Source organism: Solanum tuberosum, unplaced genomic scaffold, assembly GCF_000226075.1.
Source record: "Solanum tuberosum cultivar DM 1-3 516 R44 unplaced genomic scaffold, SolTub_3.0 scf00505, whole genome shotgun sequence".
In the NCBI taxonomy this organism is placed as follows: Eukaryota; Viridiplantae; Streptophyta; class Magnoliopsida; order Solanales; family Solanaceae; genus Solanum; species Solanum tuberosum.
Window position 1 is genome coordinate 127,513 of NW_006239422.1, and position 18,633 is coordinate 146,145.

General features: G+C 35.4%; 2 protein-coding genes across 2 annotated transcripts in view; both read right to left on the reverse strand.

Moving 5' to 3' along the window:
- The window catches only part of LOC102590743 (uncharacterized), a 38,995-nt gene that overhangs the window by 12,612 nt on the left and 7,750 nt on the right, over positions 1-18,633 (reverse strand). The window contains 3 exon segments of the mRNA XM_015304012.1: positions 150-2,059; positions 3,165-3,279; positions 17,770-17,936. Of these exon segments, the coding sequence (XP_015159498.1) occupies positions 150-2,059; positions 3,165-3,279; positions 17,770-17,936 (2,192 nt within the window).
- LOC102580948 (TMV resistance protein N) lies at positions 4,223-6,230 on the reverse strand. The gene is made up of 2 exons (XM_006364558.2): positions 5,402-6,230; positions 4,223-5,324 (listed from the first exon to the last, which is right to left on the reverse strand). The coding sequence occupies exons 1-2, from the start codon at positions 5,899-5,901 to the stop codon at positions 4,223-4,225; spliced, it is 1,602 nt and encodes a 533-aa protein (XP_006364620.1). The 5' UTR covers positions 5,902-6,230.

Consider the following 18,633-nt stretch of genomic DNA (forward strand, 5'->3'; position numbering starts at 1 on the left):
TTTTTAGAAAATATGAAAAATTATTTAAGAAATATATAATATTCTGATTGACTCATTTTGGTAGGTAGTCTTCATAGAAGCATCCAAATTTGAATGGAAATAATTCTGTTTCTTCTTTCATGAAAAGCAATTATGTTATTTTAACTCACCCGTTACGGATATCGAATCCTTTTAGATCTGCAGCAGCAGTTAGGGCATTCCTCCATCCTTGAACCTTCTGCATTCCTTCAGCATCATCCTTATACTTTGATTCGTGTTTGGCAAAGGCTTCTGCAAAGCTCTCCTTTTGGTTTTGAACATGTGATGGATCCACATCATAGAACACCGGTATGACTGTTTGTCCATTTTCTTCCTCCTTGCATTCCATAATCTTCACTAGTTCATCCAAGCACCAACTCGACGTAGCATAATTTTTTGAGAAAATGATTACAGCAACTTGAGACTCTTCTATAGCTTTCAAGAGTTCTTCTTGGATAGAATCGTCATGCTCTAGCCTTTTGTCACCTTGAAAGGTGAATATTCCCCTGTTTCTCAAACCTTGGTACAAGTGACCCGTAAATGTTGTGCGGGTATCTTCACCTCTAAAATTTAGGAAGACATCATACTTCCGTTGAGGCAACTGTGACGATTTAGCAGAAGAAGAAGATGATGCCATGGAGTCATTGTTTTCCCTTATTTGTAACAATCCCTCAAGCTTTGGTTCGTCTTTATACAACAAACGAAATCCAAACTCCTTCATTTCTCCAGAAAAAGATAGCCTAATAAGCCCATAGTCATTTGGTGTTTTTCCATTTGCATTAGATGCATCCCATAAGCCACCAAGAGGTACCAACAAAAAATGAATAGCATATTTCTCAAGATATTCTGAATGGTTGGATAAGGCAAATTTCTGGGTCATCGACGACATCCCATCATCACATAAGGGAATCAAATGAGCAGTGATGTCATCAATTAATTCGTCATAGTAACATACAGCAAATCCCAAGAACTTATCCGATACATACCAATTCTTAGGCAAATTGACTGATACACTTGTATCCATAATTCCCTGATGGTGGAACCACCTTGGGATATTCTCCCCCCAACTTGTAAACACTCTTAGTGACAAGGAATCTGAAGCAGAGATATCATGCTGCAATGATGAGATATTCTGAAACAATGAATTACAGATTGAATCATTGCTCCAATCTGCATTTATTGTATCTAATTGCTGTGGAAATTCTGGCAGCTGTGTAAGCCTCTTGCAATGTGATAAGGTCAAGGATCGAAGAGCACCAAGTTGGGCTATGCTTAGAGGCAAATGCTCGAAATTATTTCCATCGAGATTCAACTCTTTCAAAGAGGATAAGGATCCAATGTCTTCCGGAAGTCCTCCATCTTTTAAATTGCAGTAACTGAGATCCAGTTTCTCCAATGAAAGTAACCCTTCATTCACCTGAGGGAACACAAAGCACACTCCATCTTCTAATTGATTATTTGCAAAAGTCAAGAATTTAAGCTTGTTCAAGCGGACAATGGAAGGTGGAGGTTGTGAAATTAGAGTCCCTGTGGCATGAAGCTCCTCTAAGTTTTCTAAATCACCTATCTCTTTTGGCAAGCTTTCAAGCTTTGAGCAGTAGGACACTTTTAGCTTCACCAAACCTTTCAACTTGCAAATGTTGCATGGAAGTGTTGCAAGGTTTTTCATGTCACTCAAATCTAGCTCTGTAGAACTAGATTGGGGCCGAATAATAGCTGATGGTACTTCCCTTATCCCAGAGCGTTCCACGTGAATCATTCTCCCACAGATCCTTGGAAATATCTCTAAACTATAGCAACCACCTAGGTGCAGATATTCAATAGATTCCCCATTAACACATAGAAACCTCTTTAGGTGTCCACAACTTCGCAAATTTAATTTAATGAGTTTTCTGCAACCACCTAGGGAATGGTGAACCTCTAGAAGACTCGAACATTCCTCCAGATTCAAATACTCCAAATTAGGCATCCCCGTGAAATCTGGTGTTTTCCTCAGGTTTTTGGAGTAGCTGAGATCTAGCCTCCGTAGAGACGGCAAATGCTGCAATATATTCAGAATATAGAAAGAATGAGTTATATAGGAAAACAACAATAGTAGCTGCCTTGGATTTAGATTTAGCTAGGGGCTTATCTATGAATCAAATGACCTGTGTTTAATTGAAAAATAAGCTTCCAAGTGGAATATTTTTCGCAAATCTCTTCTTGCTTCTTCTTAATTAGAATGCCCATTTTAACCCAAATTTGTATTTTTTTTTATTCTTTAGATGTAATGGCTATTTGCTTTAATTGTGTATTTTTTTCTTTATTGGGACCAAATCCATAGCAAAGTAACTTGGCTAGAATTCCACTGTTTTAGCCAAACAGAAAAGTTATGCCAAAATGATTCAGTTCCAACTACATATTTCTTTTTGTTTCGTCTTTAGATGCAGTGACTATTTATTTCAAGTGTGTATTTTTTGGGGGGCAAAATATGTATATAAAAGATTTTTGGTTGCAGTTCCGTTGATTTTCAGCCAAACATAAACTTTTTAGCCAAAATAATGGATTGTGTAATTTTTTTTTTCTTCTTTAGTTGCAATGACTATTTATTCTAATTGTGTATTGTTTTTTCCAGACCAAATCTGTAAAAACAGTTGGTTGAAATTTCATTATGAATATCCACATAAAAAGAAGATTAAGCCAAGGTAGTAAAGTTCCAACTATGTTTTCTTTCTAGTTCCTCTTTAGATGCAATGACTATTTATTTCAACATTGTATTTTTCTTTTTCGGGCCAAGCCTGTGAGAAAAAACTGGTTGAAACCCCATTACTTTTACTAAAATGAAAATTTTTAGCCCAAGTAATGGAGTTCCAGCATGTATTTTAAAATTTTGGTCCAAAACTTAAAAAGGTTAAAAAGTGTGTGTATATATATTGTTTCAAAAGATGTCACGTGGAAGCATGGATCTCAACCTGGGACTCGCCGGGAGGATAAATGATAACAAAGAGAGTAATGAAAACAACACAAGTTGTTAAATTGAGCTTCTTAGTTAAAATTATGATGCAACGATTTGAAAGAAAACGACCTAAAAGATATTATAATAACTTAATTCATTTGAACACGAGCATGACAACCCAAAATACAAAGTATCTCAAATAAAACGGTACCTTTATTCCCGTCCATAAATGATGCAGTGAGCTGAAGCGGAGTTCAAGATGAACAAGCCTTTTGGGTTCAAAATTTTTTGGCAATGACTCCCAAGGAAAGTGATTCCAGACAAACCAACGCAAGTTGCTGGGCAGGTACTCAATGGAGCAAAGGGAGTTATCTTGGGACCATATGTATAATATCCTAAGTTTTTCCATATCTTTCATTGCGTCTTTGCTAAAGCATATATTTTTATCATCACGAAACCAGATTGCTTCCATTGCCTTGGTTCCCTGGTAAAAAAGATCATTTCTTTACAAAAGTATAACTTCAAATGTTGTATAAAATCCAATTGCCAATATGATTACTTTCTCAATCCTTGCAGTGCCAAATTAACTTACAATTTGTTAGGTCTATTTAACAAAATATGTTGCTTAAGAGAAATACTTAGTGCAATTAATTCAACAATTCTATTTTCTAATGGAGTTATACATTTCCTAAGAAGTTCTTTAGAGTCAAGTCTGAAAGTTTTTTCATGCAGTGAGAGAATAAAATTGTAAGTGTAGTAGTGCAAATAACTTATAATTTTTTCAAATAAGAAATTCATCGGTAAAGTGAATTCCTGATTGAGTTAGTATATATAAAATGTCATACAAAATTCAAGTTATCTCAAAGAAAAAAGTTGGCTTAAACAGAGTAAGTGGCTACTAGACTAAGAGCTTGTTTGGATAGGCTTAAAACTTTTGGCTTAGTTTTATCTTTTTGACTTAAAAACAAGTGCTTAGAAGCATATTTTTATTTTACTCAAACACTATAGAAGTGCTTAAAAGAAATTTCAGCTTAAAAGCACTCGAAAAAAAACAATCCGAACAGGCTCTAAATCATGACTTAGTAACACAAGAAAGACGAATTAGGCGGTTGTAGTTAAAGTGGCTAATTGACGAACTAGGCAGTGTTAGACAATTGATGTTACTTACTTCTACTACTAAAGTAAAAAATTGATGTGACTTAAGTGCGAAAATATGAAGCAAGAAGAACAAATGATGGAATTGACCCTATATGTCTTGGGATATGAAAACTAGAAATTGAATATTATTGTATTGTTTAGCCTACTTACTTTATTGTTGATCATCATTTCTTCAAAATCCCATATTCTGCTACATTCGCCCGCATCCGTTTGAATTTTCACAATATATTTTCCCATCTCTTGTATTAAGTCATGCATTTCAATCGTATCTTCAGAGATGAACACAAGAGACTTGTCAATTAGCACACTCAATCCGTAATCAGCTTCAAAACCACAGCTCTCAAGAATTTGCTTGATTTCGGTTACTTTTTTCCCTCTTAAGAAGCATGCAATATCTAGAAATATCTCTTGATCTTCACGCTCCAACCCATCATAACTTACTTTGAGGTTTTCAACAACTGTTGAACTAGGGTTCCTCTTTATTCGATCAACAGCACTCCTCCACCAAATAATATCCCTGTTACGTAAGGAAGAACCCCACACTCTCAGGGCTAATGGAAGGCCTTGAGCATGACGTACTACCTCCAACGTTATCTCCTCGAAACACTTATCTGGAACTTCATCTTTGAAGGCATATTGGTTGAACAACTTAACTGCATCATGTTCAAGTAGTGTAGTCACAGGATATACGGCATCGTTTTTCCGTATGATATGCATGTCTCTCGTTGTTGCAATTATTCTGCTGCCACTGCCAAACCAACCAAGATTCCCTGCTAGGTAATCCAATTGGTCATCATGATCTATGTTATCAAGCACAACTAGAACCTTCTTCAAACGAAGTCTATGAGAAATCAGGTCCCTCCCTGTCTCCTTATCATTCACACTTTCTTTTTCCCCTACCAGTTTAGAGAGAAGACTACTTTGCAGAGAATGTATCTCATGCTTGTTTTCTTTACTGACCTGAAGGAAACAAGAACCATCAAATTTAGATGAGTGTATATCAAAAATAGCTTTTGCTATTGTCGTTTTACCAACTCCCCCAGTTCCCCAGATCCACACCCTCCGGACATCATTGCTTGTCATCTCTAGAAGGTAGTTGACTTCCTCTAAATGAGCATCTATTCCCACAATATCTTTCAAAGAAGATAAAGAAGTCGTGCATAATTTGGGCGAAATTTCATTAACAAGATCCTCAATACAGTGTGATTCAATCCTACAAAAAATAACAACATTATTGATATATACAGATAAGAGAGACGAGAATAAGTAGAATTTCACATCCAAACTCACCTTTCACGGATATCATATCCTTTTAGATCTGCAGCTTCACTTAGAGCAGTCCTCCATCGTTGCACATCATCCTTATACCTCGATTCGTGTTTGGCTAAGGCTTTTGCAAAGCTCTTACTTTGGTATCGAACATGTGATGGATCCACATCATAGAAGATTGGTATGACTAATTGTCCATTTTCTTCCTTGCATTCCATAATCTTCACTACTTCATCCAAGCACCACCTCGACGTAGCATAATTCTTTGAGAAGATGATTACAGCAACTTGAGACTCTTCTATAGCTTTCACTAGTTCTTTCGAGAGGGAATCACCATTCTCTAGCCTTTTCTCATCTAGAAAGGTGACTATTCCCCTGTTCGTCAAAGCTTTGTACAAGTGACTTGTAAAATTTTTGCGAGTATCTGTGCCTCTTAAACTTAGAAACACATCGTACTTGTACTTCCGTTGAGGACATGAATACTGTGAATTACTCTCAGAAGGAGAAGATGATGATGCCATCAATTCTTGGAAGATTTGGAAGGTAATGGGGGTGGAATTCTTGTCTGGCAATGGAGATCAAAAGAGAGAAAACATGTTATTGTTGACCAATGATTGGGTTTTTTGAGAGTAAATATGAACAATTCATTATATTTTGGAGAGATGACATACTGGAGTGGAGGGGAGCCAAAACCATTGACTTCTAGTCAACTGGTAAGTATTTCCAACTATATTTAGATTCATTTACTAGCCGTTTGAATATTGATTTAGGGTTAAAACAAAGTGAATAAGATAAATAAAGTGCAGGAGTATAGATCTGAATGTTTCAGTGTGTTTGCAAGTCTATCCGAGACCCCTTAACTAACCAGGTTATGGTTGACTGTTTCACCCTTAATTAGAAATCTCATGTTCAAGCCTTGGGCATGGAAAATTTTTTGTTGGGAACGTCACTCCGATCCTTAACAGCCCTGCAATACGCAATTCAGATTTAATTGGTGCTCCAACGTGGGATTTATGAAAATAATGTATTGTTGTCGTATTGCTAGAATCGGAATTCCTTTACAAACTAATTATAGGTTTAGACCTTGGCTAATAGAAAAGCTCCAATTAACCCCTTTAAGACTAATGATAAAACACCGCATGGCGATCACATTAATAATGCCAGTTAATATCTCAAATTCGTACAGGCTCGTCAGTGCACCTGAACCTCCTGACACCTTTTACAGAAAAATTGTGGTTGTTATATGAGAGAATTGATGATCTTTTGTAAAGTTTGTATGAAGATGGGGTCTACTCCAATTGAATTAGTCAACTTGTATAAATGCTGTAAAGAGGTAAGTAGTAGGAAATTTCTGTGATAGCATTAGACCTACCTACCCTAAAGTGGCTCCATACTCTACAGAAAATTGTACACAATGTACAACAAAAAGTTAAAGCTGATGAAGCAGCCAAGAAAAAGAAGGGTAATTTCTTTGTCACCAACAGCTCAGCTAGACTTGACTCATTTTCTTCTTGTTTGACAACTGTTTTTTTTTTTTGGTAGAAAAGATGATATATTAAACACACTAGTTATTACACAGAGTGGTTACATAGCAGGGTTGAACATTTGTTGATTGCATAGTAGCATTAGATAAAGCAGTAGGAGTTAGAGTAAGTATCATGAGCACTAGGAGGATTATTTACAGTCCCAGAAGGGTGGAAAAACTACGCTGACTATTTTTACGCGGGTAAACAGTGCCTGCTTTGCCAGCCCAGAATGCATTGGTAATGCAATCTGGAGTTTGGTCGAAAACTTGCAGTGAAAACCCTGCTGGTTGTTCCTTTGACATTGGATTGGATTGACAGTTTCAGTGTTTAGTTCCTATCTACCAACTATTTCTACCACATGTAGATTTGATAGTGGATCGATGTCAATAAACTCTACGCTTGCTTGATAGTGTCAGAGAGTATTTGAGCTCTACATCCAAAGGAAGAATAGTTGCTCAACCACCAAGCTACATTCGATTCCTGGAAATAGTTTCCCTTTGTTCCGTTTGCTTTGTGATGTGAGGCGACTTACTGATAGTTCCATGGCTTCTTTCATCCACCCGTTTTGGTGAAGTTTTCTTGTTTCTCACACATTCATCTGCAATAGGATTATGGACAGGCTACTCATCAGTAAATGTGAAGGTGTGATTTTAGTTCATAATGAAATGCAGCATTCTGGTCTAGGAGAGGTGTGGTGTGACCTTTAATAATCAACAACAACATACCCAGTGAATCCCACAAGTGGGGTCTAGGAGGGTATTGTGTACACAGACCTCACCACAAGTTCACAACCCCGTGAGGATAGAGAGGCTGTTTCCAAAAGACCCTCGGCTCAAGTGCAATAAATCCAAGTAAAAGAAGAAGACATGACCTTTAATAATAATACCAGGATATAAAGATCTCGTGAATCTCTTTCTCAGGCCCAGACACTAATTGTTCTGTTACAAACAGAGGAAAAGCATGTGCCCTTCATAGGCCGTGTCACCGGTGTTATTCTCTAAGTAATCCAAGACACTAGTTGTTCTGTAACAAACAGAGGAAATATGTGCCCATTCATAGGCAGTGTTACCGGTGTTGTTCTCAAAGCAATCATGGTCCCACTTTGCACTGCAATCGTGAACCAAAACCAAAAGAGTGAAACTTGTCAAAACTACTTATAAGTAATCAAAACATAGATGCTACTTATTACTTTTATAGAGGTCGAAGTTAACAAGCCAGACAACAGACAATTGGTGCATTCAATCTTGGCTTAATAAGAGATGGAAGGTCATATATAGGCTATAGCCATTAACACTATCACAGCTATAATTCTGAAATTTATCTGATGTTTTTGCAAATGGTAACACATTTTGTCTGTTGTAATTAAAAGTTAACACAAAGACTAGGTTTCTTATGTTTCGCATTTTCCTTCAAAAGAAGCATAAGAAAACTGAAGGAGATCATGAGCAAGGTTGAACCTCACCTGCATCTCTTGCTCCACCGTCTCACATTGTGCTGCATCTTTGATTGAACCTCCCTGCTATAACAAGAGATATACTTATATTTAAAACAGAGATTTCTGCTAATATAACTGTTATACCTGTACTCAAACTATATACTGGAACAAAATAACAACGGATTAATGAAGTTTTGAGCCCACACAAAACTGTGTATCACACTACACGTGATCTTTGAAGCCCAATTTTTAAAGAATCCCAACAATAACATTCGGAGAGGGTATCAAATGAAAATCATACAACAAAGTCAATATAAAACTCAGTACTCAAAAAAGCAGAATGCATACAGTAAATGTATACAAATTGAACTCACCTTTTACTTGGTACAAAGATGAAAATGGCTCCTGCGGAAGTGTATTGCAAAAGTTAGAGAATGATCATTACCTTTCGACATGAAAACATTTGATGCAGAAGGGTTAAACTGACACATAACGTGCAAGGAACTTCTGGTTTTTCCAAAATGAAAATTATATTGAAATGGTTTAAACAAGTTTCATAACTATTCTTTGAGTCTTGGATTGAAGCTCTACTTGGGGGAATGGAGATTATCAGATCGAGGAGAATGTTCCCTTACTTGAGGAATCTGGATACAGATTAAGTTGAGACCTATGCATTTTTTGCCAACTATGATTGTAGCTCAAATATCACACAGCAAAGCCAAATATTCTAGCTGCATGTCCATACGAAAGACTCCAATTAGCCAATTTGTACAAAGGAAATAGCAATTGAAATATTCATCTGCCAAAAAGACCATGATACTTCAAAACAAATATGATAATTGATTACTAAGGAGAAATCCTAGTCCTTCATTCTCACTGAAAAGGTGAGTAAACTAATCAAGGAGACAATAATTTATCTTCACAAACCATTTTAGAGCCAGTTAAATTGTAAAAAAAAAAAGTGCTCCTGTGGGTAAAGCAGCTCTATTGTCCATATGGAAATTCGAGCATATGGTACTATCAAGGATTTTCATTTTTCCTGTGACTTGCCTGCACTTCTTGAAATCTCTTCAAAATGACAGCATAAATTTCTGGCATCCATAACTCAAATAGTGGCTATTACTTCATCGTAATTTCCCTCAATTTGTAGCATTATCTTTTCATTTTAGAGCACTTATTTTCAAATTCAACCAATTGATTTGCGAGTACTTTTAGGTACCAACTGAATTAATGTTGCATGATTCCAGAATCTGATCTAAGCATTGAAAATTTTAATTTCATGTTAGCCTTCAACTCACCTGGGTTAATCATGGCTCACACAAGCGGATATACGATGAAGAATCAATTGATAAAATTTACTGATTATATGTAAATCAAACCATTGATGAGCTCCTGTCAATAAGGGAAAGAAGAAAGAAAACACAATGGGAAAAAGAAAGAAGAATCAGCATAAAATAATTATCAATATTAGAAGAAGATTTTGTAGATGATAGGAGGGAGAGAGCACAGTTTCATGACAAACGGGAAAAAGAAAATCATGAGGTATATTACCTATATTTAAGAAATATGGCCTTTGTTTCTAATGTTATTGAGTATTTGACATTTTAACTGGCTTCATTGGTCACGGAGTAATGTTGTTCACAATTTCCGTATCTGCTTGTACCTGTCACAACGAGATGCTCTGTTGGTTCATCATTATTTTCTCTCATTTGTAACAAGGCAACAGTTGCTGCCTATATGGAATTCACACTCCATCAAATGGATGTGCAAAGTACCTTCCTGAATGGATTCTAAAGGAGGACGTATATGTCAAGCAGCCTCAAGGCTTTGCAAACACTGAATTTCAAAACCATGTTTTCAAACTTGACAAAGTAAATCCCAAGAAGTTATCCATTCCCTGATGGTGGAACCAACTTGGGATCTTCTTCTCAGGATGCTCAATGATGAACACTCTTAGTGACAAGTTAAATGTGGAGGTTCAATTTAGAATTAGAGGAATTAAAAGTGCTAAACAGAGTCATCCCACATAAAGCTTTTAAAGTTATGTAATGTTCAAGAAACTTCTGGTTTTTCTAAAATGAAAATTATTTCGCAAGTAAAATGGTGAACATCAGTTATAAAAGAGTTAGTTATAAAAGAGTTGGTTCTTTCAGATAAGATTGCCATCACAATAGTAAGCATCTGTAGCATTCAAGATTAGTTCTATAAATTAAAATTCGAGTTACGTTCTAGAAATGAAATTCAGAGTGCTCACTTCATCAAACATCTTCAGAGTTCAGTCTATTGCTCCTGCTTAGTTAACTGTCAACTGCACAGGCCTGAAAACCCCACTAAAATTTACTGCATGGAGGAAAAACTAGTTCTGTAACTAATACAGCACATAATTAAATGAAGAACTAAGAGAATGTTTCCCTTACTTGAAGAAGTAATATGATATATAAGCATCTACAGATTAGTTGAGAACTATTCCATTTTTTTTTTCAAATGTAGGGGATTGATGCTAAAACATCACACAGCAAACCAAAGAGGTTTAGATATAAGTCCTTATCAAAGACTCCGATTGCGGATCACCCAATTTGAACAATGGAAATAGCAATTGAAGTATTCATCTGAAATGATACTTCAAAATGAATATGATAATTGATTCTAAGTAGGAATCCTGGTCCTTCATTCTCACTGAAAAAGGTGTGTGAACTAATTAAAGAAACAAAAAATACTTGATTTCAGAAAATCACTTTAGAGCCAATTGAATTGTAAAAAGAACCACAAATGAACAAGTCGAAAAACAAAATTGAGTATAATATAGAACTTACGAGAAATTTGTTTCCAATACTCTATGAAGTCGTTTGGTGTGAGATATAAGGTATAATATTCTAGGGATAAATGCAAGATAATTTTATCATGTGTTTGGTCGGAGGTATTAGGTAGTCTTTGAATTATTTATCCCACCATTTATAATTTTATACTATATTGATCATTGATGGGATAAGTTATTCCATATACATAGTAGAATAACTTATCCCAGGATAACTTGTTCCCAACCAAATGACCCTAAGGGTTATTTGGTATGAGGGATAAGTGATAAAAATACCAGGATAAAATGTAGGATTATTCTATTCATTTGTGAGCACATTTTAAGGTAAGAATTTATGAAGATTGAATGATTCCAGGATCTGATTTGAGTATCAAAAAAAAAACTTGCTCACATCCTTTAACTCACCATGGTTAATCATGGCTTAACACAAGATGGAGAATCAATCAACAAAACTCACTGTTGATACATACATCACCATTGATGAGCTCCTGTCAGTACGGGAAAGAATAAAGAAAAAAAAAGGAAAGAATGAAATAGTTATTAACAGAATTGGAAGAAGACTTTGTAGCTAATAGGAGAGAAGTACATAAAAAGAGAGTTGAACAGAATTTCACTACCAACTAGGGGAAAAACAATCATGAGGTATATTACCTATATTTAAGACAAAATTCTGGGCTTGGGGGAGAGAGCTGCAAAGTTTCTGAAAGAGACTGGTTGTTGCTGCAGATTCTCAAAGACAGCTCCAATGAATATTAGAAATAAGAGCTTTGTTTCTTAGACGAGGAGCAATTGGCTTCATCATGGTGTCCCAATGCAATGTTCTGTTGGTTCATCTTTATACAACAAACGGAATCCAAACTCCTTCGTTTCTCCGGAGAACAATAATGTAATAAGCCCATAGTCATTAGGTGTTTTTCCATTTGCCTTAGATGTTTCCCATAAGACAGCAAGAGATACCAAGAAAAAATGAATCGTAGGTTCAGTATCACATTCTGAATCGTCGGATAATTCTGTATCATAATTTGGAAGGAAGGATAATTCTAGTTTCTGGGTCATCCCATCATCACATAAGGGAATCAAGTCAACTGTGGTGTCGACTAAGTTGCCAGAGTAACATACAACAAATCCCAAGAAGTTATCCGACACATTCCAATTTTCAGGCAAATTGATCGATACATTTTCATCCATTCCCTGATAGTGGAACCAACTTGGGATCTTATTCCCACCGTGCACAATGGTAAACACTCTTTGTGACAAGGGATCTGAACCAGAGATGGCATTCGGCAAGGAAACGATATACTGAGACAAGGAACGTGGAAGTGAGATATACATGGAATTTAGATCCCTCATCACACTGTCTAACATGTCAATATCCGACTTCACTTTCATGCTTCCGAGAATTTCTGGAAAATTTTCTAAACTAGAGCACCCCTCTAGATTCAGATATTCAAGGGAATCGATGCACAGAACTGGAAACCTCTTGAGCCATTTACAATTAGTCAACTTTAATGTACAGAGCTTTTTGAGACGTCCCAGGGAATGATGAACCTCTTCAAGATTTATACAATTTGACAGATTCAAAGTCGCCAAGTTTTTCATCCCTTCGAAACCTGGCAACTCTTTAAGCCTCTTGCAATCTGATAGGTCCAAAGACCAAAGAGCACCAAGTTGGGCTATGCTTTGAGGCAAATGCTCAAAATTATTTCCAGAGAGATATAACTCATTCAGAGAGGATAAGAATCCAATGTCCTCCGGAAGACCTCCGTCTATTAGATTGCAGTAACTGAGATTCAGAATCTCCAACAAGCGTAATCCATCAGACACCGCAGGGAAATCAAAGCACACTCCATCTTCGAGGCCTACTTCTGATTTTTGTTTAGCGAACTGCAAAAAATAAAGCTTGTTCAAACAGACAATGGAAGGTGGAGGTTGCGAAATTAGAGTATTTTCGGCATCAAGCCACTCCAAGTTCTCTAAATCCCCTATCTCTTTTGGTAAGATTTCAAGTTTTGAGCATGCCGACACATTTAGCTCCACCAAATTTTTCAACTTACAAATACTGCTCGGAAGTGTTACAAGGTTTTCTAAACCTCTCAAGTCTAGGCACTTTAACCCACTCTTTAACTTCAAATCCATGCTTCCGAGGATTTCTGGAAACATTTCTAAACTAGAGCACCCCTCTAAATTCAGATATTCAAGGGAATTAATGCACAGAACTGGAAACCTTTTGAGCCTTTTACAATTAGTCAACTTTAATGTACAGAGATTTTCGAGACATTCCAGGGAATGATGAACCTCTTCAAGATTCATACAATTTGACAGATTCAAAGTCGCCAAGTTTATGCTCAAAATTATTTCCAGAGAGATATAACTCGTTCAGAGAGGATAAGGATCCAATGTCTTCCGGAAGACTTCCATCTATTAGATTGCAGTAACTGAGATTCAGAATCTCCAACAAGCGTAATCCATCAGACACCACAGGGAAACTAAAGTACACTCCATCTACGAGACCTCCTCCAGAATTTTGTTTTGCAAAACTCAAAAATTTAAGCTTCTTCAACTGGACAATGGAAGATGGAGGTTGTGAAATTAGAGTACCTCTAGCATCAAGATTTTCCAAGTTTTCTAAATCTCCTATTTCTTCTGGAAAGCTTTTAAGCTTAGAGCAATCCGACACATTTAGGCTGACCAAACTTTTCAACTTACAAATGCTGCTCGGAAGTGTTGCAAGGTTTTCAAAACCTCTAAAACCTAGATCCCTTATTACACTGTCGAGCATGTGAATCTCTAACTCAGCTTTCATGTTTCCGAGGATTTCTGGAATTTTTTCTAAACTAGAGCAATCCCGTAGACACAGATAATCAAGAGAATCAATGCACAGAGCTGGAAACCTCTTAAGCTGTTTACAATTAGTCATTTTTAATGTACAGAGCTTTTTGAGAAGTCCCAGGGAACGATGAACCTCTTCAAGATTTATACAATTTGACAAATTCAAAGTCTCCAAGTTTTGCATTCCCATGAAGATTGGCAACTCTTTAAGCCTCTCACAATATGACAAGTCCAAGGATCGAAGAGCACTAAGTTGTTCTATGCTTCGAGGCAAACGCTCAATGTTAATTATACTGAGATTCAGCGTCATCAAGTTTGGCATCCCCATGAAGTCTGGCAGCTGTGTAAGCCTCTTGCAATTTGATAAGTTCAAGGATCGAAGAGCACCAAGTTGGGCTATGCTTTGAGGTAAATGATCAAAATTATTTCCCTGGAGATTCAAGTGTTCCAAAGAGTATAAGGATCCAATGTCTTCCGGAAGTCCTCCATCTTTTAAATTGCAGTAACAGAGATCCAGATCTTCCAATGAGTGTAACCCTTCATTCACTTGAGGGAACTCAAAGTACACTCCCCCTTCGAGACTTACGTTATATCTTTGTTTCGCAAAACTCATGAATGTAAGCTTGTTCAAGCAGACGATGGAAGACGGAGGTAGTGAAATTAGAGTACCTGATGCGTCAACCTTCTCCAAGTTTACTAAATCGCCTAGATCTTCTGGCAAGCTTTCAAGTTTATAGCAATTCGACACATCAAGAATAACCAAACCTTCCAACATGCCAATGCTGCTTGGAAGAGCTACAAGATTATCCAAATGTCTTAGAGTTAGGCACTGAACAATATATGATGGAAGTTCCCTTTTCTCAGAGTCCCACATCTTAATCTCTAAGTTCTGCTTCGTTCTTCCACGGATTTCTGGAAATTTCTCTAAACGAGAGCAGAACTTTAGATCCAGATATTCAAGAGATTCCACGTTAACACATGGAAACCTCTCGAGGAGTCTACAATATATCAAATTCAACCTCTTGAGTTTTGTGCGACATCCCAGGGAATGGTGAACCTCTTCAAGATTAATACAATTGCCCAAATCCAAATACTCCAAATTTGACATCTCCGTGAAATCTGGTGTTTGCGCCAGGTCTCTAGAGCGGCTGAGATCTAGCGTCCGTAGATACTGAAAATGCTGGTATTCAGAACAGAAAAAGGATGAGAAAGGAAAACAAGAACAGACAGGTAAAAGAATCTGTAAAAAAAATATTGGCTAAGGTTTCAGTACGTTTATCCAAATTAAAAATAAATAAATAGCCAAGTAGAGTTCCAACAGTGTTTTCTTTTTATTCTCTCTTTAGATGCAATGACTATTTATTTCAACATTGTATTTTTCTATAAAATAGTTGTACATAAGTTACCCTTCATGTCTGTCCCACTACATGCAATCTTAGGATGAGACTCATATCTTGCTAGGGAAATGTTTGAACCACTTAGCTTCTTATAAGTTAATATATGATAGGAAGATTTGGGAGAAAAACGACATAAAGATCTTCCAGTAATAGATATGAGAATAACCCAAAATCTATCTATATATCTATATCTATCTATCTACTATACTACCTTAAAAGCATTAACTCCCTAACTTAATGTTAAATTACTATAATACCCCCAACTTAAAACACCCAATTTATTATATATTTTGTATTTAATATTATATTTATATACACTATATTATATTAAATGCATACACCTTTTCACATTGATGGGTAGTGACTTTTTCGAAAGGTTATGACTTTTTTTTTATAGAGTTGTGACTTTTCGATGAGTTATGACATTTCCAAAAAGTTGTGATTTTTCTGAAGGGTTGTGACTTATCTAAAAAGACACGATACGCACATTTTCATATTATCCTTTGTTGTCTATAAATAAAGGGGTTTCTCACACTTTAAAACTACAAATTTTGTAAGTCTTCTACTCTTCTACTTAAAACAAGGAAGATTGTGAGAGTTGTTCAATTATGCAATTACAATATTTTTTTTGTGGGTAAATTAGATAGATCAATAAAAATTGATGCAAAAAGGAGAATGAAATAACTCAACATCAAAACGAGAAAAAGTATCGTGATAATTAATATGCACTCATTTTCATAGCCAATAAATATACTTTTGCAGCAACTCTTCCTTGACAAGAAGTTCAATGATTTTCCGTTGCACAAATTACAACTTGGTGTTCAGAATCTGAAAAAGTCTCGAACTGTTGGAGAAAAAGTATTTGATCAAAAACTTGTTGAAGAATCCTAACTACATTTAATAAGTACTCTTTCGTTTTCAATTTATTTGTTGTACTTTTATTTTTATTCAGTTTAATATAGAATGTTCTTTTTTTATTGGGGGTGAGGACACATCTTTAAGACAACAAAATTAAAAGATATTTTTATATATTCTACATCTGATCCTTAGATTAAAAGTCTTCTTTATTTTTTAAAATTTCATATCAAATTAAAATTAGACCAATCCATATCTATCATTTTTTTAAAATATATACTATCTTAAAAGAATGAACTAATAACTTAAATGTTAAATTATTATAATACCCCCAACTTAAAACACCAAATGTAGTATATCTTCTATATTTTATATTGTATTATATTTATTTGTGTGTATTATATTATATTATATTATATTATATTAAAGTCAGACAACTTTTCACATTGAAGGGTTGTGACATTTTCGAAGAGTTATAACTTTTTTGATGAGTTGTGACCTTTTTGAAGGGTTGTGACCTTTCTATAGGGTTGCGACTTTTCCGAAGAGTTGTGATTTTTCTGAAGGGTTGCGACTTTTCCGAAGATTTATGACTTTTCCGATGAGTTTTGACCTTTCTGAAGGGTTGTGACTTTCTAAAGGGTTGTGACTTCTTTTTGATAAGGCACCACGAGCAGTTTTTCATACACTACCCTTTGTTGGCCGTTAAAAAAAGGGGCTTCATCACTTCTATATTTTTATGATAAGAAACAATATGCACATACTAATGCCACACATTTTTAACTATAAATGGACGGGTTTTCTCACATTTTTAAACTACGGTCTTTTATGTTTTCTATTCTTCTCTTCTTAAAACCTCAAGTTTGATTTACAAACGTTGACAATCTCAAAGTTCAGTGAAATTAGAACACTCCATAACATGAATGTTAAATTAATCTAAATACTCCAGCTAAAAACATCCAATTTTAGTATATCTTCTATATTTGATATCAATATCTATTTTATATTTTTTTATTTAATATTTAAAAAGTAAGAACACCTACAAAACAATAATAACAAAGTAATGCACTATGGCGAAGGGAGTAGAAAGTTTATTTAAGAGGTGTAACTAAGAGATTTTAAGAGTGACTAATTTTTTATTTAGCAATATTCATATTATTTTTAAAAATAGTGTGGTACATGGTTTAACAATCACATGCAACGCACGTGCGTCAAAATTAGTTATATAAAATATATTAATTTGAGTTTATGGATTTAACAACTTCTTTTCATTTAAAAGACACGCATCATAATTCAGAACAAGCCAAAATATAAAGTATATCAAATAAAACAGGCTGAAAGAAATAGTATTTGTGCATCACTGAAGGACAAAGATAGTTAGAGAGAATAAAAATAAACAAGAATTTAATTATTGTACCTTTATTCCCGTCCATAAATAACGCAGTGAACTGAAGCGGAGTTGAAGATGAACAAGCCTTTCGGGTTCAAAATTTTCTGGCAATGACTCCCAAGGAAAGTGATTCCAAACAAACCAACGCAAGCTGTTGGGCAGGTACTCAATGGAGCCATCAGGGCAAGGGGAGCAATCTTGGGACCATATGTATAATACCCTAAGTATTTCCATATTTTTCGTGGCCTCTTTGCTAAAGCATATTTTCCCATCATAATGAAACCAGATTGCTTCCATTGCCTTGGTTCCCTGGTAAAAAAGATCATTTCTTTACAAAAGTATAACTTCAAATGTTGTATAAAATTCAATTGCCAATATGATTACTTCCTCAATCCTCGCAGTGCCAAATTAGCGTACAATATTTGTTAGGTCTTTTAAATGAAATATGTTGCTTAAGAGAAGTATACTTTGTGCAATTAGTTCAACAGTTCAATTTTCTATGGAGTTACACATTTTCTGAGAAGTGCTTTAGAGTCAAGTCTGAGAGTTTTTTCATGCAGTGACAGAATAAAATTGTGAAGTAGTAGTGCCAATAACTTGTAATTTCAACGGTAAAGTGAATTCCTGATTGAGTTAGTATATAAAAAATCTCAAACAAAATTCAAGTTATTTCAAAAAAAAGAAGTTGGCTTAAACAGAGTAAGTGGCTACTAGACTAAGGGTGTGTTTGGTATGGAGGAAAACATTTTCCGGAAAATGTTTTCCAATTTTCTCATGTTTGGCTGGGTAAAATATTTTCCAAATCAACTCATTTTCCTCAAATTCAAGGAAAATGACTTCTCTTCAAAAATTAAGGAAAACATTTTCCAAAACTTTCCTCCAACTTCAAATTATAATTTTTTTTGTTGAAAAAATAAATTTAAAGCTTATTTTTAAAAAATATTTTTGAACTTCAATTTTTTTATTTTTTTACCCCACCCTCACCCTCACCCCGACCCCCCCTCCC